Source organism: Falco biarmicus, chromosome 7, assembly GCF_023638135.1.
Source record: "Falco biarmicus isolate bFalBia1 chromosome 7, bFalBia1.pri, whole genome shotgun sequence".
In the NCBI taxonomy this organism is placed as follows: domain Eukaryota; kingdom Metazoa; phylum Chordata; class Aves; order Falconiformes; family Falconidae; genus Falco; species Falco biarmicus.
The window spans coordinates 58,531,425-58,557,146 of NC_079294.1; the positions used below are offsets into that span (position 1 = coordinate 58,531,425).

General features: G+C 49.8%; 1 protein-coding gene across 3 annotated transcripts in view; it reads right to left on the reverse strand.

The window, feature by feature from the left end:
- The window catches only part of SHC4 (SHC adaptor protein 4), a 35,309-nt gene extending 9,898 nt beyond the window's left edge, over positions 1-25,411 (reverse strand). The window contains exons 1-6 of one of the 3 annotated variants that reach the window (XM_056347021.1): positions 23,931-25,411; positions 13,282-13,352; positions 6,216-6,279; positions 5,211-5,330; positions 3,498-3,551; positions 453-504 (exon numbers count right to left, since the gene is read on the reverse strand). In XM_056347021.1, coding sequence (XP_056202996.1) covers positions 453-504; positions 3,498-3,551; positions 5,211-5,330; positions 6,216-6,279; positions 13,282-13,352; positions 23,931-24,509 — 940 coding nt within the window. In that variant the 5' untranslated portion in view covers positions 24,510-25,411. Of the gene's footprint in view, positions 1-452; positions 505-3,497; positions 3,552-5,210; positions 5,331-6,215; positions 6,280-13,281; positions 13,353-21,587; positions 21,789-23,930 lie in introns of those variants that run through there. The other 2 variants (XM_056347020.1, XM_056347022.1) reach the window with 2 other exon arrangements.
- Between the last annotated feature and the right edge of the window lie 311 nt (positions 25,412-25,722).

Genomic DNA, 25,722 nt, shown 5'->3' on the forward strand with positions numbered 1-25,722 from the left:
CTGGGTTAGCCTCCAGAGGGGAGGAGGTCTCGTACACCCAAGTGCAATCCCCATTCTGCCTTCCAGCAACATACGCTGGAGTCTGGGTTAGATGAGGAGGCTCCTTCACTCCCCTTCCCCCACCTGGAAGCTGACCCAGAGCAGGGCAGCTGCCCACCTTGCCAAGCCTGCCCTTCCTCCCCAGGCAAGGCCAGCATGGGAAGACTCCTACCCCTGCATGGAGCCAGCAGCTCCATACAGCTTCAGTCAGACCTGAGGACTGTCACTTCACTGCACAAAGAACGTGACACTTAAAGCCACAGCCTCAAACCATCACCCATATCCACACAGGAAAGTCAGAAATTGTACAGAATATTGACCTGTTTAGTAGCCTTCTTGTTCTAAAACTCCAACAGTCCCTTGGTAAAGCAATCATACAAACATGTATAACAATCTGAAAATTGCTTCCGTACCTCTCTGATTAACAGGATCTTTGGCTACATATGCAACGTAGTCTGTTGTATCCTATAGGAAAGAAGACAACAAATGTATTTGACTTTATGAACAACCCTACCACCAAAGGAAAGCAATTAAGTATAAAGAGATATATTTTCAGCTTTTTAAAGCATGCTTCTTTCCGGGAAAACAACCAGAGGTACTAACAAAGTGGGCTATGGGAAAAATCAGTGACACACGGGTGGCTATCAACACAGTAATTGTCCTGGAACCTTTTTCTTGTAATAAACGCATTAGACCATTTGGCATTCTTTGCATCTTCAACAAACTGTGTATTATATTCCAGACACTGCCCCAGGAGTAATTCCTCATCAGCAGGCAATGCTGCTCTCTTCCACCACTCCCACGGAGCTTGAAGCCTCTCCGGTGTAACGCATGAGGGCTGCGTGCCTGCCAGTCACAGCTTTTAGCTGGGACAGTCCTTAGCAGTATCAGTGCAAGATAAAACACTGCTAATATATTGCAAAGGACAAGTTAAAGTGCTCTCTATGTGTAGCATGAAGATCGAGTTTTGAAGGCATCTTAGAAAAAGTTAATCTTTAAAACACTGCAGAATACAATAGGTATCTGATCTCAGTTGCTGCTGCCCGACTTTAATCTGGCTATGATCAGGTTAAATGACTCTCCATCTCAAGGCTGCTGCTGAGATCAGACAACCTCCATATAATCGGTTGCCTGTTTCAGACTCTCTTTCCAGCCAACACTGAACTAATCCTCACTTTTCCTAGTCAAACTGAAAAGGAAACTGGAATAGAAAAATTATTATTTCAAGTCACACTGCAAAAGCAAAGAGTCACTTGATAATTCAGTGTTATAGTAAAAATGGTGAGGTAATGAATAACATTCTTTTAATTATTAAAGATGCATTTTGTTATTTTGGATCTTTAAGGTGGGATGGGGAAAACGCAATTTGCAGCTTAAAGGCATGACTCTCTTGAGGGAAGATGCAATCAGCTGGCAGGAAACAAGGCCCTCATTTGCAATATGCACAAGAACAATCATTTAATAATTCAGAATGAATGACACAAGAGGCAAGTCTTAGGGCCAGCAGAACTTGTCCTAGATAACTTTTTAAAATCTCCTAAGCTAATATCATTAAAACAAAGCAAGCTAAATATTTCTTATGCATTTAGTGAACTCAATTTCCTTCCTTTTAGTTTTTTCTTAAAGTTCATAAATACTTTAGGATACACTTTTAAAATAAATTACATCTAGAGATCAACTAGACACTAAAGTAACTGGAGCAGTACCTGCTATTTTTATATCTTTGAAATGTTTATGTACATGCATGGATGACTTTGCTTCAAAATAAAGCCAGAACAGGCTTTATTCTTGGGCAGAATATTGCTAGTCCTCAACAGCGCAGAGGAACACTGAATTGCACTTAGACCCTGAACGTGGGGGCAGGTGGAAAGACACATTCTGTGGAAACTATCTCCCATTTTAAAGGTAAAGGGAATTTTAAAAAGTTATCTGAACAAGCCACCAAAACCACCCCTTATGTGAAATGCCACTAGATTTACCGTTACCACTGCTGAGCAAGACCTCCATCTTACATATTCTCCCAGTGAGAAAAGTGTCACCAGCTGCACCACCAAGCCCCTTCCTCACAGCACATCTGTGTGCAAGTGCATCTCTTGGTGGTTCTGCCGCTATTCTCTGACCAAACCCAGCCCTGCGTAGCCTGTGAGATCTGATGGGATCGCTGTTACAAGAACAATGCAGGATAATAGTATCAAAAAAACATGTAAACGAGCCCTGGAGAATTACTCAGCCAACCTGCTGAGCAGAGGTCTGAAAACACATCCCTGAATTTTCCAGACTGGAAATGTTACATAAAGACAAACTAGACAGCCAGCATCTAGGGTTCGGTACATACTTCAGAACCAAGTCAGCATAAAGATATATTTAAATTGTTTAACTATGAAGAAAGCTGGAATTCGGAAATGAAGCATTGGGGTGCTCAGCACAACAGCACGCCAGTGCTTGGAGCTACCTGGAAATCCGCATCAGGAAGGGTCTGCAAAGCCCAAGGACTGTATCGTACAGTGTGGCATATTAGGATAGCACAGGCAACTAAAGGTGAAAATTGAACTTCGACTCCCAAAATGCCTTAAGCTTTAAACAGGATCTTTCTGGATGTGGTACTTCAGCAGCAGGCCCGCGCTGCACCTCCCTTCTGGGCGCAGGACCGACAGCACAGAGCCTGCACACGCGCTCCCTCCCCTCTTCCCAGCCCAGCTCCAGAAAGCTCCGGCTCTCAGGCAGCTTGGGCAGCATCTCTGAGCAGCTGGGCTCCTTACGTCACCCACATGGCTCTCCAGAGAAGATCTGTCAGCCACACAGGGCCAGTTCCCAGCTATTTTCCCTTGCCTGCTCCTAAATCCAAAGAGGCAGATCTGTCATTTTCCAGTCAAAGCTGGATCTGGCGTCCACCCCAGCGTTATCAAGAGCATGACCCAGAGCCTCCTCTTTTCCCTGTTTGATAGCACAAGAGCAGGGAGGCATTTAACAAAATTGAAGGGCAGACAATTAAAAAATGATTAAAAAAAAATACTGTTTTCCTACCACATGGAGTGTGAAATTCAGAATGCTGGCAGGGCTGGGCTTGCCTAGATTCAGAGAATAGGGCATGTTTACGGATGGCAAATGCCCTGCTTATAATCACTGCAATAAAGAGTTTGGGAGAGGACAGAAAACCTCTTGCTTGAAAACATCAATGATCTCATGACTATGATACTAGGAGAAAAAAACCCCACGTATCTGCAGGAAAAAGGTTATGCCACCTCTGTGTCATAGAAGCTGTTTGTTAGACTCAAAAATTCATCTAAAAATTTAGAGATGCCAATGCTGAACACTTTTGTGACAGGTATTGGATTACAGGGAGCACATTTAGTGCTTGTGGGGATAGGAAGGGATGAAGCAAAGTATTTGCAGGTACTTTTATTCTTATAATAATTTCATTATACCTGCAGAAGTGTACCTTATAAATCAATACTTACTGGGTCACCTCCAGAAGCAAATGAGATGGACTGCATGTGATGGTTGGCAATAATCTGAAAAGCATGACAAACTAGTTAAACATGCTTATGTGCCACACACTTAGAAAACAGCAGAGCATATATCTTCATAGAGCAAGCAAGTTCATGACAACCCAATCCATTAATACATGCACGTATCTACCGTGAAGGAGATAAAAATAGGAATATTTTTGAGACTGCCTAATCTTGTCTAGTAATGTCTAGATCCCCGAGTAACCTTCCCTAAAGGGTTTTCATAATGAGTTTGACCACCAACTTCTAACCTGCTCAGTCTGAAGCTAAATGAAACCTTGAAAGGGGAATAACTGGAGACACTGGATGCATTTACAAAGTCTTGAGATATTAATTCATCTTAAAATTATCAACAATTTTATTTAAATGCCTGGTGTATATAACGGTGGTGTTTTTACAAACAGGCCCCATTAATACTCTGGTCATATTCTCTCTCACCACTAGCACCAAACTGTGACCTGGCAGAAATTTCACTAGCCAGATCGAGCATTGGCTTTTCTTGGTTTCAAACACTACCTCATCTCAGGAGACAAACTGTTCTTCATTATAAAATCAAGTGCAATAAATCATGCAGATGCGAACACAGTGAAACATGGCAGCAATGCACGAATAGAACAAATTGGATTTTCCATTTGCAAAGCTCTAGTAATGAAACAGAAAGAATTTCAAGACAGTGCCCTGCAAGCCTGGGCATGCAGTGAACGGGCACATGGGTGTAATTGGAAGATCTGTCCTGCTGGCTTTTAGTCCCGTTGCAAACAGAACAGGTTAGAAGGGCCATACGTTAGCTGCCAAGCCCAGAGTTCCACCTGCTGCAGGTAAGCCCTTTGCTGCTGTACCTGAAAGGACAAGAAACCCGGTGCCATAAACCCGTATCCCTCCTAGCACAGAGGTCCAAGGGACCGGAGACCTCTGTGCTGCAGGCAAACCCCCAAGAGCTGCTTCACACTCAACACAGCATCAGCACCGGTCAGTAATTCCCCACAGCCAGCGAGCCAAAACTACCTCCCTGATGTTCCCCTGCTCCAGCTGGGAGTGAAACCCACTGCTGGCCCCAGGCGAGATCACACTGGGAGCTGAAGCCAACAGTTGATGGAGGCATTATGTGGGCAGGACAAAGCTCCTTATCACACCTGCCAAGAAGGAAGCACACCCCAGCTCCAGGGCATGATCCAGGCTCTCAGGAGCACATCTCGATGGAGCCCAGAGACTTTGCATAGTATAACTGATTATGCATATACGTTACCCAGCTGTAGAACAGCTCTGAACACCACCAAAGCCAAGCTCTGACTCATTGTTTATATCAATTTCATTTTTTTCCTAGGACTTCTCAGAAACTCCAGTCAGGACTAGTGCCTTGTTTGTTAGGCACTGTACAGCCAGAGACACACACAGAGAAACAGTCTGCCAAGCGCTTAAGGATCCCTCCCCATGGAAGACACCATCACAAACAAAAAGGACATGTACTACATGTCCAATTCCTCCAAAGTGCTCTCATTTTTAAATTCAGAGGCATCATGTAATTCAGCTTTACCAGGCACCCACAAGAAGACTAAAGGGTACTGCTTTCCCTTTGAAGCGCCCAGCCTTTCCTTCAGAAGCCACAAAAGGAGGAAAATACAGTGGCATAGAGAAAAGGACACTGATTTATATGTATCCTACCTGCTGCGTGTCAACATTAATCAAAGTAAGGCTGCTTGTTGAAATGGTCAGCTTTATATTCACGCCAGAAAACTGAAGGTTACTTTTGCCAAGTACAGAAGACAGAAACTTCACTGGAGGCTTTGAACAAAGAAACAAAAGAAAGAGGCTGTCAGCTGAGTCTGTCAGGGGCAGAAACACATCAAAGTCAAGTAGATTTTTACAATATCTTATTGAGAATTTCAATGGAGCATGGACAATGGCTTGATCAGATGCAAATAGATCTTCTAACAAATATCAGCCTTGAACACAATACTTGTAGGCATGGGTTTTATGTCAATAATGGGAAAAAAGTTTTAAAGCAAAATCCCAGTGAGCTAAATGTTATAGCTGGCTTCGTAATTCAGAATGTGTAGTTTTCTTGCTGAACTCCACCCCGTTTCCTGGGGATAAAGCGTTTCCGAGTAAATCAAGAAAATCTCTCATACATTAATTTTTCAGGAACAAGTTCATTCCTCCCAAGCCCCATAGTTACAGAAGGGAATTGGTAAGTTCTACTGGACACAACCCAACAGCAGCCATGGCTGTTGCCCCTCATTGCATCCCAGTTATTTAATAAGCGATCAGCCCACTAAACACTGCCATTTTAGTTGTGATTTTTTTACATATATCAAATAAGTCAGGTAACCCTCCAGCGAATGAGCTCCTTCTTCCAATCAAAAAAATAGCCTCTGACATTTTACCAGCCAGAACCTAAAACTTGTAAAGCACTAAGCACTGTGAAGGCTGGTAGGAGCAGGAACTCTGGGCAAAGCATTAATCCTGAAGAAAATAAGGCAGGACATTGCCCCAGCCCCAAAGTCAGCAAGCTGAACACCCTGCTGCAAGCGCTTTCAGATTATACAGAGTTCAGATGGATTCATGTGACCTAACTCCAGTGTGAACAGAAGTCTGTTAGGGAATCAGGTATCCAGCTTATCAAAAGCAGATATAGAAAATTAATCATTCAGCTAAAACAGTATTTACCTTCCGCTTTTTTATAGCTCCATTTGTACCTGATACAGCTTCACACAGTCGGCTTATTGCTTCCCTGCAAACAGAAAAATACAGCACAAACTGTTGGATCATCCGTAACAGGGCCTGCAACTCTGCAATTTATTGTTATCATCCCACTTATAAACAAATCTTCTGAAAGGTCTTTCACATTTGTTTTTCTTTCTTCTTTCCTCCCACTGTTAAAAAAAAAATGCAACTACTTAACAGAATACAATGATTCAGCAGCTTGGTTTGGGTTGATTCTTTTTCTTCACAAAACACATCAGTTTCACGTAACAAAAATCTGTCTTTAAAAAAAATCCCCATCAACTAACCACAAGAAACTCAAACAACCTAACGCCTTCAAATCCTTTTCCTTAATACAGCTGATAGATTTCTGGCTTGGCAGGGAAGAGAACCTCCCTGACTTAATCCTTTTTATTTAGAGCAGGAGTGGGGTGCTGAGTGAGCCCAGCTGTGTGCCCTGATTGCCCTTCTGGTGTTTGGGGTTTCTCTTTTTCTTTTTTTTTTTTAAAAAAAAATGCTGGGGGAGAAGGAGGTGTAATCAGCCTCTCCAGTTCCTTTTTCAGATCTGAGGTCTCAGTTCATATCTTTCCATCTCTGGCAGGTATTTCCCAATCCAGACATCCTTTCCAGCCACCCACTATTCTCTACAGTTGCCTCTCGGTTAGAGAAGCAGAAGGCTAAGGCATAAAGCACTCGCCATGTTTATGGGTCTATATGAAAGACAGCTAAATCACACACCTAATATACCACAGTGGCGCACTGCGTCTATTTTCCGCACTTGAACAAAGAGAATCCTGATACATGCTCAGGCAGGTGACGGGTTTGGACACACAGTGGAGCACTCGACTGCCCTGGCTGAGGTTAGCCCACCAGCATGAAAAAACCCTTTTGCTGGCAGTCACAGGCTTTCCCTGACCGATACTTACTGCATTAAAGTCAACAGAAAAACGGTGACTTACTGGGCTGGGATGTGCTTAGCACATTTCCTTAACCTTGCCTGGACACCCCGGTGTGAGCCGCAGCCCCTGACCTCTGCTACTGCCCTGGCCCCCCACCACGGGGCTGCTGGGTGAGCTGTGCTGCCGCCTCCCCCATCCCCTTCCAGTTCCCATACTGGGTGACTTCATTTTGAGGCTGTAGCCTCAGCCATTCTCTCATGGCTGAACCCAGACTTGGGCTTTCAACAGTTGCGATTTTGATTTGTTCTTAAGGGGAAGGGAATTAGTTTGTTTAATTATTTGTTTATATTATTAGATTATTATCCAAAGAGCTAATTAGGAAATGAGCTAGTTAGGAAAGTCTGTCTGTTTTCAGATCCTGGTACGTGTGTGGGAGAAACATGTCACTGGGCTTCATCTCCGATAAAGTTTTGGTTCAGAAGGGCTGAAAAATATCAGGCGACCACACAATGGCGAGAGGCTTCAGCCAGATATGCCCCATGAAGCAGAGGTGCCCCACTGAGAACTGTGGTCCCCCAGGACCCCGCGCCGTGCCTGGGGAGCAGATCAGACCACAAGTAAAGCCAGCACAGTGCTGCTGAACCGCAGCTGCCCCCTGCTCGGTGTCCCACCGACACCGCTACGCTGAGGGGCTACATGCTTAAAGCACGGAAGATCAGCGATGCTACATCAGGTCATCCTGTCAGAGAACATCCTGAGGAACTTAACCTGCAGACTGTCAAATGAACGGAGACACCTCACCCATGGCAAAATAATAAAAATGTCATTAATATGTTCTGAGTGAAAACAGCAGGGAAGAAGAGAAGCCTGATGGTGGGCTATAGAGGATGGGTCAGAAACGCAAGCCTTTTAAACACTGCCCTTCTTCAGCCTTTTAAAGCAAAGCACTTCCCCCTGCACAGCTGAAAATATGCTTCTGAAGCAAATTCCTGATATCCTTCTTGTTTAGTTCCTGTTTTATTTAGCTGTTACCAGTAGAAAGGCCAAAACTAAATAAATTAATAAATGAATGAATGAATGAACGGATGAATAAATAAATACAAAAGGCATCCTGCAGGATGATCTTGCAGATTCCAATAATCAGCTTGGAAAACGAGAGCTCATCTTCTCATTCAATATTAAAGGAAATTAATATCAGAGCCAAGACATTAGGGCTACTAGGAGCCTTCATGTCTAGCTCTACCTAGAAAGAAAACCAGACACAGAACAAATTGGAAAAAACAGGGAAGTCCTCTATTTTAGTGACAAATGAGTTCTCGCACACTTCAGGCAGCCCATATGGAATAAGAAGTTGTAGGCAAAGTTGCCAGCAACAGATCCCATCCATTCTTGTATAAGCCAGTGTGATGACTGCCCACTTCACAATGCCCTGAAGCCCTTGTCCAGCAAATAGGAACCAAAAGTTAGGCAAATAATTTCTACTTAATAGTTTCTACTACCCCTCTTTGATAGGGGAAATCATCTTCTCACAGGCATTTCTTGCTGTATACCTCTGGGCGATTTTCCATGCAATCTAACAAACCTTCTCAAATACTATTTTAAAGGGGTGAAAAGCAGCAGTTTAGTAACACCTCACTGCTACAGCTGAACACTTTGAACCCTCAGTCATTTCCAGGGGGCAGGTAGACCCAAACTACAAACTGCACCATATATTAGGAAGAATAGAAACTCTGGATACGTCCACAGTAAACTGAAATATGATTTACTGTATCCGTGCTTTCTTCCTGGAAATCCACTATTAATTCATTCTTACAGCTGTTCATTTTCAAACAGCTGCTCAGGCAAGTCTCTGCTTTTAGATCTGCCAGATGGCATGTACCTGTGCATAGCCTGTGTCATTAATTGCCTGGTTCCTGGATGAATGTGCAGCTTTATGGGTTCTAGCATTTGCTTGTCCATTTGATATCTTCCAAATCTGAGGCAGAAGCAGAAAAATGTGGCCTTGTTATTCCAGTCATGTGGCTGCTTTTTCTTTCTCTCCTCCCTGTCATTCATCCAAAGCAAACACTTTGGTTTGGGTTTGGGGTTTTTTTGTTTTCTTTTAAATCACCCTGAATGAGATGACTCCATTTGCGTACCCTGCAACAGCTCTTCTCAACCCTGGGAGCCACAGAATGAAATCCGGAGAGCTGTGAGGAATTTAAATTCCTGTAGTTTAAGGCAAATAAAATCTTGCTCCTCGACTCCTCAGGCATCTTTTGCCATGTGAAGCAGAGTCACTGCCTGTCAGTCCTGCAGTGCCCACACGATTACATAAACTGGTCATTGTTTCATTGACACAGTTTTCACTTTCTGTAGTGAATGGAAGAGATTTGGGTCAGCTCTTTTTATCATCCTGAAAAATATTACTCTGAAGCACTTTGGTCCCCTGGACTGTCACCAGCAGCAGACCATCCACTGGGGGGGGAGTTTCCCCCAAGTTACTCTCCTGGGCACTATTCAGCAAGGATCAAGGCTGGCACAGTTCCCAGGGGGCACCTCTGTGGGATCCAGGAGGTGGGACAGGGGAGCAGGAGGGATCTCTCTGACTGGGACACTGATACTCCTGAGCACACAACTCCCCACCTCCTGGGCTAAGGGGTACTGAAGCAGGACAGTGCCACAGCCCCCCAAAAATCTGGTGCAGCCTCCTAGTCCCCCAGGGCACCACTCCCTGTGCCCGCTGGGTTAGCAGCCAGCCACTCGGCAAGGGCTCAGCAAGCACTGGGGCGGGAGGGAGTGACAAGGACGGCCCCATTTTTGGCATCCATGAGCCTTTCGATCAGCTCAGCTGTACAGTCCACAGGTTTTCCCTGAGTCTGCACCTCTGGAGCAAAACCCACAGCAGATGCTCCTCCCCGAGCATGCACATGCAGGAGAGCAACACCCTGGCAGTAACAGTGAGCGCTTTGTTTATTGTTCCCCCAAATGAGAGTAAAAGATGAGAGATGGGCTGATGTAAGCAAGTAAGCATGCTGTTGGAGATTGGCTTTTAAGCATCTAGGGCTCTGCCTACGCTATCTAACAGAAAGGGATTGTGTGGCTCGACAAAGTTGAAATTAATCTTCTGAACAAAGTCAGCCTTCTTCCAGCAGCCCTCGCCAGCAGCACGTTTCAGACGCCCTTCACCGCCTGACCACTTTCAAGTTTGCAAGTTAATGCCCCCATCTGAGATACAGAATCCCTTTTTCCAGCAGTGCAATGACTAATAATAAGCTTGATTTAACAGAAGTGGGAGACACATGATACGAAAAGAGCTGAAGGGCTGGCGAAGGGAAGTGCATGTAAGGGTCCAGCAAAGGCAGGAGGGCGACAGCCCAAACATACCTGGTACCAAGGACAAGAAGCACAGCATGTTTATGGGCGGCCATTCAGAAAAATACAAAGTCTGTCAAGCAGAGGAACCTGCCACCCTTATTATTATTTCTCAGTGTTACTCTTGTCATCTACATGGAGTCTGGGATCACAGATTTCTGCAAAATAGGAGGGATGTCCTAAGAGCAGGTGACTTGGGTCACAGGCGGGCAACGGCAGCAGGCTGGAAAAGAAAACTGCCGCGGCAAAATCTCCTCTGTCAACCTCCTCGCCGTACAGCCACCAAGGGCCAAAGGGACAGAGCACCTGGGTGCCTGGCCCTTCCTTCCCTTGCTGTGCTGCGTCACTGGGCCTGACAGCCATACGGCAGCTCTGCACCCCCACCGCACTCGCAGCGCTGGAGAGGCCACCGCCTGCCTTCCCCAGCCCTGTGCCTGGTACGCCACTGAAAATGCAAGTCCAGCAAGAAACTTGAAAATAAATCCTCCATGCTCATGTCTTCTGGCTCCTCACTGCACTTTGGCAAACACGAGTCTGTTGATCTTTCCAACGTTCACGTGAGGTAGGTAAATAATATCTTTAAAGATCAGGAGACTAAGAATGCACACACACATAAAGCAAGGCGGGGAGCAGACACAATTAGCAACCCTTTCTACATCACTTTAAAACAGAAGATGCCTCTTTGTTTAGTGAAATGGCATCGGAGTAAAAACATTTTTCTACCCTCAGTACAAAGAACAGAGATGATTAAAATGGGATCATTTCCAATAACTCCTTGGTTGGTGCATTGTGCATGCTGTCTATAAACTTACTCCCCCGGGAGAACAATAGGGGAATGATCAATGTTATCTTCGCTCCAGTCAGCTTGTAATCGATCGAACTTTAAAGTTTGCATGCATGAGCTCAGCACTTCAGCATTCAGTTTGCAAACAGTTTAAGTTTTGAATTTCTCATGCACAAAAGAGCCCGTTAAGGTCAATGGTGGCATTTTTTTTAGGTGATGGAAAGATTTCCATTGTTAAGTTTTCACATAGCTCCAGTTAACAAAACCTTACTATTCGGGCCAAATTTAAGTTGGCAAGCTCTCATCACACAGTAATTCAGATTCATTATTTTCCAGACAAACCATCCAAAGCCCTGTTTTGTAGGCGCAGCAGCATACATATTCGGTGTCTTGCAAACGGGAGATAACCTCGCTCTTTGGCCGAGGCTGTTCAAGAATTCAGTGGCTCGGTCTGAATGGGCTGGGCTGACTGCCGTGGGCTAAGTGTACTACACAGCTCTTTTTTGATGAGTAAATGACTAGGCTGAGGGGTGTATATTTGCATCTCAGGCACTTCTTCATATACACATGCAGGAACTGGGTGACTGCGTGCTTATGCTGATTGTAAATGTCAACAATCACTGCTGATTTTGAATATAAAACAAATGGGGCAGCTTTCAAGTGCAGTATATAAGCACTTAAGAACTCAAGTTTTCCAGTTTCTTCCTTTTAGCTTATAAGCCTGGGAGCCAATAGGTAGAAATGTTAACACTTATCTCTTCATGTTCCTTTCCTTTCTACAGGATTTCTTTGATATGAACACTTGAGGAAGCAAAAGAGCATCTGTAAATCATCTGCCAGCAGGAAGGAAGAGTTGGGCAGGCGCAGGAAGCCTCAACCACACTCATCAGCGTGAACCATGCCAGAAAAATAGCTGAGGGGAGGAGGGAATGTGCCAAATGTGCCTAAGGCCAGGCCAAAATGCTCTGCACCCACCCCAGCCCTCCAAAAAGCCTTTGGAGGTGCTGGGATGCCAGGTGGCTGCGGGGCTGCCTGGCAGAGCACTAGTCCTGGCTGCTGGACCCTGAGTACATCCCAGCAGCACATGGTGCTCTGAGCTGGGAACAGGGTGCTTATTTTGAAAACTCAAACACTCCTGCACTGACTGACTCACAAGAACAAAGATAAAAATAAACTGGGCTTTTCTGTTCCTGACAGGACATTTCGGCAACCCCACAGGTGCATATATCAATGAAATACACCCAGCAACTAGCAACAATCTACAACAGAAGTTGCAAACTTCTCAAATGGCCACAAAATATTTAATGTTTAAACCACATTCAGTTGTATTTGAGAGCAAAACACTCATCTTTTTCTGATTTGCAGCCTGGAACCGTAGGCCTGCAGGCCAGTTGGAAATGGCTGTATTTCAACATGTTCTCCTCGTGACTCCACTTCCAGCAGAGCAGAGCCTGGCCTTGGTGCAGATGGGGTCAAGCAGTGTCACACCTCTGATGAAAATTCACTAGATGACCTTGCTGGATTGAGAGACTGACCGATAGCACAGGTGTGAAGTGGCGTGGCCAAGGGGCCTGCAAGCATCCATCGCCGCCTTGGTCCCCAGCAGCCGCGGCAGCACCAGCAGATATACCCTGTGACCTGGGTGACTGCGCAGGCAGCACCCTGCGTGCACAGCCCGGCTGCTGCCGGCACCCAGCTAGCTGGGGATGTTTGTACTGTGCTACGACTGCAGGGGGAGGCTCTCTGCATCCAGAACAAGAACCAGGAGTGAAATTAGGTCTGTGGCTGAAACAATTCATTTTCCAATGCAAATAGCCTATTGTGATGATCAAATAATTCAAGTCATCGCTTGGGAAACAAAACAAAACAAAACAAAACACACAAACTGCTATTCAAAACTGTCTCAGAGCTTGGCACGCACTGTTGGCTTTATACAGAAATTATCACATGGGCTTTTCATTCTTGGGCTGAATTTCAGTTAGACACCACCTACCTGGTGACTTGTGTTCGTGTGCCAAAGTCCAGGGATCTCATTGACTGCAGCACTTCAATACAGCCCATGTACTAGGGAAAACAGAGAGAGAGAGAGAAAGGAGGACTTTAATACCTAGCACAGAGGTAAGAGGAGGCTCACAGAAGGAAGCAAATATGATTTCAGTCCACCAAGTATTATGCAGAACCCCAGTCTAACTGGAAAATCAAATCAGCCACCCTGAACCTGCTTCCTAAATAGATCTTATTTTACTGAAAAGTGTAGAGAGAACAATAAAGATACCAGTGGCTTCAACAGCATAGCACAAAAAAAGGTAAAGCACTCTGGGGACACAAAATCCAATCATTCCTTTTTTCCAGTTCTGCTTATCCTCACAGATTAGCCCGTGGCACTGAGATGAGAGGAATACATGAACATTGGAGAGAAATTCCCCGGGAGCAGAGGGGCTCTGGAAGCCCCACGGGACTGATGCACTGAAAGACCCCATGCAGAAGAGCTGCATGTCCCTTCAGAGCAGCGGCAGGTATTACCACACGTGAGGAAAACCACTGGCTCCATGCTGCTGCACATCTGATGACAAATAACCTCTGCAGAAGATGAAAGAGGTAGAGTTGCAATCCCAGCTCATAGCAACAGCTCTTAAGAGCCCGCACTATACACTGACCTGCTTTACATTAGAGGCTGACTCCCACACTTCTGCTGTATGGGGCTGAGCTGTACTCAGTTGGGATTTGCATAAGATTAATTTTCAGAAACATCAAGAATGCGATGGCATGTCAGCCCATAGACCCCTTTGATGTTACATACAAACCTATGAAACCTTTTCATCTCAATGAAGCGTGCTCGGCTAAGTCTATCCACTTCTCCCAAAACATATCTTACTAATTCCTTCAGCTTTTCTGTTGATATCCATCTCTCTGCTGTTGAAGCACTCTGACATCTCCATTTCACAAGGCTGGCATAGGTCTGGGTTTCTCAGTTTGCGCCTCCTCTTCCACAACTAATTCTCCCAGAGGTAAAAGGGGGTTTGGGAGCATCCTGCAGTGCTCATACAGTGCCTGAGGGCTGCAGCGACAACCTGCCTGGGCAGTCCTCTCCTGCAGAAAGTCAAAGCCTCTGGGATACAGCAGACAACCGGGAAATCCCAGGCAGGGACATGCATGCTCTGTCCTCTTGTTCTGAAAGAACGGCGGAAGCACTCTCTGTCCAGAGAAAGGGACAGTATTTACCTCCTCTGCCTCACTTTGCCTGTGAATTGATTTTTCTGCTGGGTCATTCAGAGGCAGTTGGATTGAGGTATCTGTTTCAGCTTTGGAGACTTTCAGAAATTAATGTGTGTGTTAAAAAGAGAACATTATACGCGCAGTCAAGCAGGGATTCCACAATTGTATTATCCCTATTTTGGTTTCTTTCCAGATAGCAATGTAACCCCTGGGAGAACTCCAGAATTAGGTCAGAGACCTGGAAAGACATCAATAAGAATCTGAAGGGTTAGCAGAACTGCTTCCCTAATGAACATTTAATGACTTGGAGAGCTATCTTACTTGTTAAAGACATTCCTGCTTAATGAGAACAAAGCAAACGTGGAAAATACGTCTAGAGCCTCAGCTTGTAGCTCAGTGGTGACCTCTGATCCTATAGTATAAGGTCAAGCATCCTGTGAGCTGGTGGCTGCTCCTCTATCCTTGAAAAAAGAAAGATTTAGAGGAGCAGGTGAGTCATATGTTGATAAGTGAGTCCCCATTGCATCCTGAACAGATGCGTGGGAAGCTACTCTAAGCAAAGATGAAAAATCAATATTAGGTTTTTGCATAAGTGACCCTAAGTGAAGCTGAACTTATCAATGATTCACAAAAGACTTTTTTTTTTTTTTTCTCTTTAAAAGCCTGAGTAGGGAAGTGCATTAACATGGCACCTCACTGCATCTCTCATTTATTTTAGCTGCCGTTGGTTATCTAAACCAGCATAGCTAGTAATGGCTGAACCTTCACATCTCAGTAGGAGGGTACAGAGAACCAGCAGAACCTTGGGCAGGAGGACACCGCTGGAATGGGACAGAGGGAGTCAGGGTCACAGAGCTGGGGAGAAGCCCATGGAGCACATAAAAGGACAATGGGATACCAGAAGCCTATTCCAAAAAACAAAAGACACTCTCCAAGGAAGAAAAAACAATTAACAAATAAACAAGGAGAAGATTAACTCCTCCATAGCTGAGTCCAAGAAGCAGCATGACTGGTGTGTGAGAGAAAGGGGAAGGCAGGAGAGAAGGGCAACGCCTGTCTCAGAGACCTCTCCTGCGCCCAGACTCCAGTGCAGGTGGTGCCCCTGCTCCCCAGCCTGTATACCCCAAGCAGCAGCTCCCACAGAAAGCTAGTGGGCTTGTCCAGGGATGCAGGGCCGAGGCCAGCTCCCACCTTCCTGCTGCAGGGAGGGTTAAGCTAAAGCATCGGCAGGGCAGCAGCCACGCGTGCCCACCTGCAATGCCCCAGCAGAGGAAGCCACACAGCACACAGCCCCTGCCCCAGCCCAGGCTCTCCACCGGCTGTTTTCGTAACGTGATAACAGCAATATTGAGGGCGCAAAGGTAGTGTCCAAGGAAGGGGGGTTCATCTTCCGAAGCCCCACAAAGAGGAGCACGGCTCAGCTTCACTGAGCTTCTAGGGAAAGCTGGGGGGAAGCTGGACACAGGCACAAGGGTGCTGTAACCAGCCTCGGGCCACAAGTATAGATACAACTGCAGAATCCAGCTACCTATAGAAAAATATAATGCCAACACTGAAACAAGCCCAGTGCTAAAGACCTGACATTGCCACTGAAAGTGGATGCTGAGCCCACTGATCTGTCAGCAGCACGATGGAGAACTCTTGCCAGGGTGAGCAACAGCTCTCAGAAGGGAGAGACTCACTGGCCCCTGCTGGAAAGGGAACGGCTCCTCTAAGGACGTGCACAAGGCTGTCCCCTGTCTCCCTGCAAAGGGCTGGGGAGAGTGTTGGCACCGGGGGCTGCTTCGACTCTCGGTGTTTGAATCTGGAGGGTGATCTGGGGCTGGCTGCTGTCTCCCCATGCCGCCAGGGATGCTGAGCCCACTGATCTGTCAGCAGCAGGATGGAGAACTCCTGCCAGGGTGAGCAACAGCTCTCAGGACGGAAAGGAGGAGAGGTGGGGAGGTTGGGGGAGAGAAGGGCAGTTACTGACCATGCACATCTTTTCACATCTATTTACAAGAGATGATGGAGAGTGACTGCAAACAGGATGAGGGACCGTGTGGGAGGAGACGTGCAGGCACTAGGAAGGGCCCATGTGAATAAGCTTTTCAGGCACCCTCTAATCCAGACCCATTTCATTCCCTGCCATAACACAGTTGCTCCAGCTCCAGCTTGAATGACAGCCAGTGATTCACCCGCAGGAATCACAGAATCATTGAATTGTTTAGGTTGGAAAAGACCTTTAAGATCATCAAGTCCAACCATTTAACCCAACACTGCCAAGCCCACCACTAAAACATGTCCCTGAGCACTGCATCTATGCGTCTTCTAAATACCTGCAGGGACGGTGACTCCACCTCACCCCTGGGCAGCCTGTGCCAGTGCCTGACCACCCTTCCAGCGAAGACGTTTTTCCTAATCTCCAATCTAAGCCTCCCCTGGTGCAACTTGAGGCCGGTTCCTCTTGTCCTGTCACTTGTGACCTGGGGGAAGAGACCGACCCCCCCTCGCTGCAGCCCCTTGCAGCAGCTGTGGGGAGCGATGAGGTCCCCCCTGAGCCCCCTCCTCTCCAGGCTGAACCCCCCCAGCCCCCCCAGCCGCTCCCCCTGGGACTCGTGCCCCAGCCCCTTCCCCAGCCCCTGCCCGGCTCTGGACACGCTGCAGCCCCTCAGTGTCCCCCCTGCAGTGAGGGCCCAGCGCTGACCCCAGGATTCGAGGGGCGGCCGCACCAGTGCCCAGCGCAGGGGGACGGTCACTGCCCCGGCCCCGCTAGCCACGCTGTGTCTGACACAAGCCAGGCGCTGCTGGCCTCCTTGGCCACCCGGGCCCCCGGGGGGCTCATGCCCAGCCGGCCCAGGCAGCCCCCCAGGCCCTTTTGTACCCTGGATGTGACCCCGTCCCGCCGCTCCCTGGGCCCGGCGGCGTTTTACCCTGGGCAGAGCCCCCGGCCCGGCCAGGAGCAGCCGGGCTCTCCGGGAGAGGCTGTGGGAGACGCTGCCGGAGGCTTTGCCGAGGCCCAGGCAGACGCCACCCACAGCCTTTCCCTCAGCCCCCAGCGGGTCACCCCGTCACAGAGGAGATCAGGCCCGTCAGGCAGGACCTGCTTTCCATAACCCCGCGCTGGCTGGGCCCGATCCCCGGCTGTCCCGCACGTGCTGGGTGATGGCGCTCGGGGTGACCTGCTCCACGGCCTCCCCCGGCACCAGGTCAGGCTGGCAGGGCTGTAGTTCCCTGGATCCTCCTTCCTGCCCTGCCTGTGGATGGGCACCATTTTTGCCACCCTCCAGCCAGCTGGGGCCTCCCCGCTCAGCCAGGGCTCCTGATCCGTGATGGAGAGTGGCTGGGTGCTCCAGCCCCCTCCAGATGATCTCCTCTGCCAGATCCCACCCAGCCCCACAGATTGGTGCGTGTCTGAATGGTGTAGCAGGTCACTGACCGTTTCCCCTTGGCACTACTTTAACAAAGTGCTTTTGAAGTGAGGGGAAATTTCTAAGCTGCCCCCCACCCTTGTTCCTTGCAGACAAGGGCTGCCCGGGCTGGGTGCTGCCCCACATCAGGGCACAGCTCTCTGCCATGCAGCATAGGTGGCTGCAGAGCAGCAGGAAAGTTTTGCTTTAATTTGCTTGAATAATTCACCTCTAGCTTGCAAGGGACCCAGTGAGAAGGGAGACTGGGCAGAAGAGAGCAGCAGCCACCGGCACGTGGCAGGACGACCGCACTGGAGTTGCAAGGACACAAGCCTCTGCCTTTTACACTAAGGAAAAATAATTTGCACTAAGGAAAAATTACTTTTGCCTGTAAAGGCAGCGGTGCTGCTCTCCCTGTGCTGGCTGCCAGCCTTGGGAACATGCTCTCACGTGTTGCAACACCTGATTTTAGATCCCCCGGCTTCTGCCCTGGCAGGAAGGTGAAGCACTGGCCTTCCTCCATGGACAGCGCCAGGAGCCAGGAAGGGGCGTGGGGAAGGAGCAATACACAGATCACTGTAGTTTTGATGGAGTTTTCTCAGCCCTTCCTTAGACACTGCCTGTGGTGGCTTTGGAGTCGAAAAGCCACTGTGTCCACTGGAAAGCAGAGACCACGGCAGCTATCCTGGCAGCAGCGCTGCGCTCCTGTCCGCTCGCAGGCTGCACCATGCTGCTGAGCAGCCGGTTGGCTTGGCAGCTCATCCTGCAACACGCAGCAGCCTTTTACCGGGCTGGGGTCTGTGCTATGTAACACCACTAGCAGCCACCAGTCAGGCTGCTAATGAAGAGCTTTGGCCCATGTTTGCACCTTGCGGGAGATTCAATCAGCTCATTCCTCAGCTTGAACTGTGCTGGCTTCCTCCAGCAAACACCAACCCCTTCCAGAGCTGAAAGCAAAGCCGGCAGAGCTTGTCCCCCATCCCCAGGGGCAGTGGAGAGGCAAAAGCAGCCCATGGCAGCGGCCATGCACTGCTGCAGGCGTGGGTACCCCTGGGGCACCTGCGAGAAAGCAACAAACCGAGGCCAAACGGGCTGAAAAACAGACGGGACACTTTCAAGGAAGAAAAAAGCCCATTACAATAAAGCCCAGCAGTGGTTCGTCAGGGCTGGCCTAAATCTCCTCATGTGCTTGTTCTGCTCTCAACTTCCTCCCCGTAGCAGCAGCGGTGCAGAACGATGGGCTTGGTCTGCCCCGCTCCTCCTGCCCACACGCATGGCCTCTTCCCTAAGGGGCAGCGAGCCATGGCTTCTTGTGATGGAGAACAGCTTCTGATAAACAGAAATCTTTGTGGGAAAGTCTGGCCCTTTCCTTCACAGGTTTTCCATTTTAAAATACATTTTGAGAAAAAGCCAGGGAAAAGTTTGTAAGTAGACAGACACACATTTTTCTTTCCTTTTTAGTTTTGTGCTGGAGACCCACTTTCTTCAGCACTCAGAAAGTGCTGGTACTCAGCGCTCAGGTACTCAGGCCAGGGCTCCAACAGAACTGGTTCAAAACTGCCCTGTCCCTGTGCTCCCGGCTGTGACAAAGCAAACAGCCTGAAAACATGTGAGTCTTTTAAGAAGCAATCACCCAGAGAAGCGCGTGGGCCTTGGAGGCAGTGCCGGCTGCGGAGGGGAGCTGCCACGTGGGACAAGGCGAGCACCCATAGGTGCTGCGGGGCTGCCACACACCCCGTCCCCCTACGCCCGGTGGAGCAAGTGCCACCCCAGCACCCTACAGTCCTGAGCCCCCGGCTTATGTCTCACAGCTATGGCTCTGAAGCCATGAATCACCAGAGCCCATCTCCTTCCTGCAAGAGCCCCAGCTCTACGTACACGTGTAGTTAGTTATTTATGACAAGTGATGCAGAGCAGCAGTGCGGTGTCAGGGTGCTGTATGCCGGGGAGGTGGCTGCAGCTGAAATACCGCAATTATTTCCCTGCCCTGAGCACAGAAGAGGGGCTGGTGGCTCCTTGGGACTGCGAAAGGGCTGCCCTGAATGCCCTCTTCCCACACAGAGGCAGGGAGCAGCTGCTCCAGGCTGACCTGTTGCAGCCTCTATGGACAACAGCAGGACTGCGCAGGGGGCAGCTGCCCACATGCACTCTTTCAGGGCGTACTTAATGGCATATTGAACTCCTGTGTTAGAAGTAGTCCGGCCTCTTTTACTCTAGAGATAAGCAACTGATTTTATATATATATGTTGGCATGTATCTATAGATATATGCCATCAAACTCCTAGCAGAGGATCAACCTGCTTATTCGTAAAATTCCTTGAAGACCAAGGATGCTGCAAACAACCTGTACCATATTATTTCATTACAACATCATTATACTTTAAAATATCTGGCAATAGCATTTCCCTTCCATATTTTAGTAAAATAGCACATTTTTAAACCAATCTGAACACCATTTCTCAAAGACTTTGCATTATTGATTTAAGCCCTGCCACAGACCCTTACTCCCTGTAACACCATCCCGTTGATTCTCCCTGGTCTCAGAGGGGCCACTGGTGCAGAGGAGTGCCGAAAACCGAGTCTTGCCCTCCCACTCAGAAGCAGCCATGCCCCTGGCACTCCCCACTGAGCAAGAGGAAGGACAGCAAGTGTCTCCTGGAATATTCCTCAGGCTCATCACAGCCGTAACGAACACCAGCAGGAGACCAGAGTGCCGTGGCTGCTATGGGCACCATTTAGAGACAAGCTCAGCTCCAGATGGGTGGCACTGTGGCAAGGCACAAAACGGGTAGAATGTGAACAAGGACAAGGTAAAGATCCATCTTCTAATTCCTACAGCGAACTGCATACAAAGTATGTTTTAAAACGTAACAGTGTGGGTATCAGAGCTGTCCGGGCTCCTGTTAAAATATTATATTTGGGCTTTTTGTTATTTGCATAAGCATCTCGGGGGAATAGGTGTTTTATGGGTCTCGGCTTCCTCACCAGAGCCCGGGTGACATATAGCCATGACACAAGTGTCCTGTTACCACTAGTCACATGCAGCCACAGCTACCTCCCAGGGAGACACAATGAGCCCAGCATCGCATCGTCTTAAACCAACCCCAGAAAGGCAATTTCTGCCTCACTCCACTCCATAGGAGACAGCGTCTGTCCAAAGACATTTCATTACCTCACCATATTATTGCCTTTCTAAAATAACTGGATTTTCTCCACATAAGTGCAAAATCCTCTTGACTCCAATTAAGTTTTTAAGGCCAAAGACCTCCAGCAGCAGACCCCATAATGGAGACCCAACCCTTCTCCTAAAATGGTCTCTACAGAGATCCCAAGGATCCCATTCCCTACCCAACAGGGCAGAAGAAGCTGCATGGGGCAGCGGGTGCCTCCAAACACCAAAGGAGGGAAAGCGAGGGCGAGGGGGTGAGGATTGGGAAGACTGGGTAAGGTTTGGGAGCAGCTCCCACAGCTGCCTGGCCCCTCAGCCTCTCAGCCCCACTTTGCCTCCAGGTGAGACCACCCCTCCGCACCGCACTCCTGCCATGCTGCAGCCCTGCGCCCCTGGCCGCATCCCAGCCCATCTGAGGCTTCACCCCCAGCTCCCAGGGAAGCCTTGTGGTCCCTGGGGAAATGAGCACCTTGCCTGTGCTCTGGTGCTGAAGCCCCAAAACCTCCAGGCTGCTTATTTACTGACCTGCTTGTTATTGAAGGAGCTGGCTGAAAAAACACCAAGAGTTTGGCCAGGACACGTCAGTAATGCTCTTGCAGCTCCTCTGGGGCTGGCTCCTGCAGGGAGCAACAGCAGTCGGAAGGTGCAGGAAAAATGCAGGGAAACAACATTTCCCTGTTGCAAAGGCTCCCACAAGTGATCCCCATTCATTCCCCATGAAATGGGGTGACTTCCAGAAAGTCTCCAGCAGAGAACCACGCTGTAAATACAACCTGGGAAGCAGCAGAAGAGGACAAGCCCTTCACACGACTTTCCTGTCAAGTCCTTCTCTTTTTTTGCTTTTTTTTCTGCCTTTCTTGCTCATGTGCTCCCCAGCAGACGACACCTCAGTGCCTCTGCTCTCAGCCCTGGGCCACAACAGAAACCCGGGAAATTCCGCATGCGCTTCATCTTCTCCTGCCCATGTCAGAAACCGAGTACTTTAAGTGTGCTTCAGGCATCAGCATGTCAGCATCTGAATCTCTATAGGTACCTCAAAGCCTTCATCACGAGTTCCACTGCATTGGGCACTGCTCAAACCGCAGCACACAAGGCAGATCCTGCGTGGCAGGTGCTGGGCAACGCGACGCCATCCACCAGCGCAGGCCCAGCAGCAGGCTGGCCAAAAGCGTAGCACCTGGAGCTGCAGTGGCCCTTGCACTGTCACTGTTAAGTCACACTCTGCACGCTCAGCCATCTATTTTAGCAGCTTGCTGCTGTCAAAACCTCAACTGCTCACTTTAGCATGAGAATTTAAAGGCAAGTAAACAAAAGGGCACGTATCAGCATGATGAAACAGGGCATCCCCTGCCTCTACCTGCTGCACCCCAGGTGAATGCCCTGGGGGCTCCTGCGGCTCCACTCACATCGGCTGCTGCAGTGCTGGGGTACCATCACCTTTCAGCCAACGTCCCATCAATCCAGCTGTGCTACCACTGCTGGATGCCAGGTGGGCATCTCATTCCTGCCTGGGGAAAGGTGAACATGGCTATTTCCCCATGTTGCTTTTCTACCCTCTGACTTGCCCACCCTTCCTGCTGCATTTGCAAAGGGACTGATTGATTTATCTTGGCCTTGCACCTTCCTTTAGACTTTCCTGCTTGTGAAACACCACGTTGGGAGACACAAATTTTGCACAGCTTTTTTACTCTCACATTTCGATACCTCCTGCACACCAAACTGAGAGCTTACAAACACACGCGTGCACCCTCAGCACCCTTGCCTGCAGCCCACCAGAAGGATCAGATGCTGGTTAAGAAACCCTTGTACAGCTTGCTCCTGCAGTCCCCCTCGCATGTCAGGGACAGGCATGACGGCTGCGAGAGCTACAGGAGCCCCTGGCCAGCCCAGCCATTACAGGAGTATTTCTGAAGCAGGTTTAGCCCATTTTCTCTGCCATTCCCCTGTGGTCTGCACTGGCTCCCTCCATGCAAGCAGCAGGCAGTTTTTTCCCAGGAGTGCTTTTGACAGATGAAGCGTAAGCACTTAAATGTGCAGGGTCAGAGGTTCAGAGCGTAAAGAAGGAAGCAAACAGCTAGCAAATGACAGGGTCTGGCCACAGAGATGTAAAGTCCAGAGAGGAAAAGAAAATTAGGAAACTCCCAGGTGTGGCAGGGGTGGAGGGAGTGAAAGCACCAAGGCCAGGAGGCATGGTCCCCTCTCAGCCACTGACTGTTAATTAGAAGACGATACCCACCAACCCCAGTCCACAACATGAAAAATACCCAGGAAGGCTATTTCAGGGTGTCTTCTGAAGAAATAGGCAGGGTTTACTGTACGTCATAGTTACCAAGAAAATCCGACACAGTCCTGTAACATCGAAGGAAGAGGGTGGAATTTGCATCCTGCCCGGTCACCTCCCAGGGCAGGAGGCACAGAGGAGAGGTTCTCCAGGCAGCAGCAGCGGTCCCAGCACCTCTCACACACCCTCCGTGACAAATATGTCAGCAGCACGGGCCAGCATGCACCTAGTCCCTGGGAGCTGCTCCGCGAGGGTTGGGAAGCCCTCTCCATGGGCCTCCTTCTGCCTTCAACACACATTTCAAGCCAAAGCAACCCCTGTTTGAACTGCAGATCAGCTGCACTCCTCAGAGAGTCTAGAGGCAGTCTTTGGGAAAGAGATGTTGTGTTACCTCTGGGAGTGGCTGTGGTCCTTTTAACTCCCTCCATTCGCCACCACAGCCCTACGTATGTCAGGAGACAAGAAATGTATGGGAGAAGTCAGTGGTTTGGGGCACCGACTCTATGAGTGGGAGCATGTAGGTCACCCTGCAGCCACCTGAGCAGTTTGCTTTGTCAGAGAATGGGAACCCTGTGAGAAGTACTCACCCGCACGCCGTAGGTTGCTGCCGGCTCCCCCACGCTTTCACCGCTCTGTGTGAGGCTCCTGTCCTGCCTGCCCGCAGAAGTGGCCCCCTCGGCTCCCCGCACGACGCAGTCCCCTGCCGGCTTTGGGGTTAGGGCCAGCTTGTCCAGGTCCGGCTGTGGGTAAGAGGCCGACAGGCAGCTGATCTCAGGCGAGGTTGGGCTGCTTGGGATGGTAACGCACTCCGTGAGTTTAACTCGTGGCACCTCTTTCGTTCCCAGACAGAAGCTTTTCAGCCCCGGCAGGTTTGATGGGTTGGCGAGTTTAATGTTAGCCATGCGGGGGATCAGCGTGCACAGCGTGGTGCAGGTGTCCTGTGGCCCCAGGGAGACATCTTCTGTCAGCAAATTAGGTGTCGAAGAGTGGGAAGAGGAGGACGAACCTTTGATATTTAAAGACGTATTTTGCGCACCTTCATCTAGGGATGTTATCGAATCATTCCTGAATCGGCTGTACTTAGCCCTGTGCAGCATCCCTTGATGTCTGAATAACCCTACATACAGGACGTGTCCACCCAGGCTCTGCTGGCTGCGTTCTCTCATAGCCTTGGCAGTGCTGTCACTGGGTACTCTCGCATAAATTGGCTCTTGTAGATAAATTATATGAAAACCAAGCAAGTCACACAATTTTTAAAACCAGAAACCTATCGGATATTGTTGCCGACTCCCTCTTGAGTGGTTTATTTTCCTCAATGGACAAGGCTTAAACCTGCATAGACATCTGGTATTTTGTAAGCAGCAGTAAAAGCAGCATCAACGGTAGAGCAGCTCAAGCTGTGCCGCTACCCAAACCTGCCTGCATCCCTGCCTCAAGCCAGGCAAGAAAGCCCGCCTAGCTCCCAAGACTCACAGTCGTGGCATCGTTAACCGCGGAGTCCTGGCTGCGGCAAAAGCTCAAGCATATTCCACACAAAGCAGAGCAAGATCGCGACGAGCTCAAACACGTTTTCAGGCCGGCAGGAACCCCGCGAGGTGCGCAGCTCTCCGCGTTTCCATCGCCGGCTGCCCCGAAGGCGAGAAGCATCCCCACGCTGCCCCCCGCCAGGCACCGCACCGGTGTCAGGGTCACACCGAACCGCCCCGGCAGCTCCCGGCGCCGGTATCGCTAATTCTGGCTGGAAAGCCCGTCGGCACCGTAATCCAGAAGCAGCTGGATGTGCCTGCGCCCCCGGCGCCGCTTCCCGCAGAGCCGCGGGGCAGCCGCTGCGCAGCGCCCGAGCCGCCCCCGCCGCGCCGGGCCCCGCCGCAGCCCCGGCCGCCGCCGCCGCTTTTATGAATGAAGTTTTTGTGAATGAGGCTCGGCGCGTGCAGGCGGGCAGCGCCGTGAATGGCGCTCGGCGGGCGGCCGCGGCCCGGCGGCCCCCGGGGTGCGCCTTGCAGCCAATCGCCGCCCGCCGCCGGCTCACGCGCCCTCAGCGCGTGGGGAGCGGGGCGGGGGCCGCGGCCGGCGTCCCCCCGGGGCCCCTCTGCCCCCCCGGGGTCCCGGCGTCCCCCCGGGGCCCCCCCCCGCCGCAGCGCGCGGCCCGGGACCCCACCCCCCCCGGGCCGCCTCCGCACGGGCAGAGCCGGGGGCTGGGGTTCAGGGGGCGCCGCCGCGCCCCCGGGCTGCCCGCCCGCCACAGCGGGGAGGTCGGGCTTGTCCCAGCGCCCCCGGCCGCGGCCCCGGCAGGGGAGCCCCTCTGGCGCGGCGGGTACCGCGGGCAGCAGTCGGGGCCGCCGGGTTTACCGTGCCCCCGAAAACACCGGTGCTCCCCGC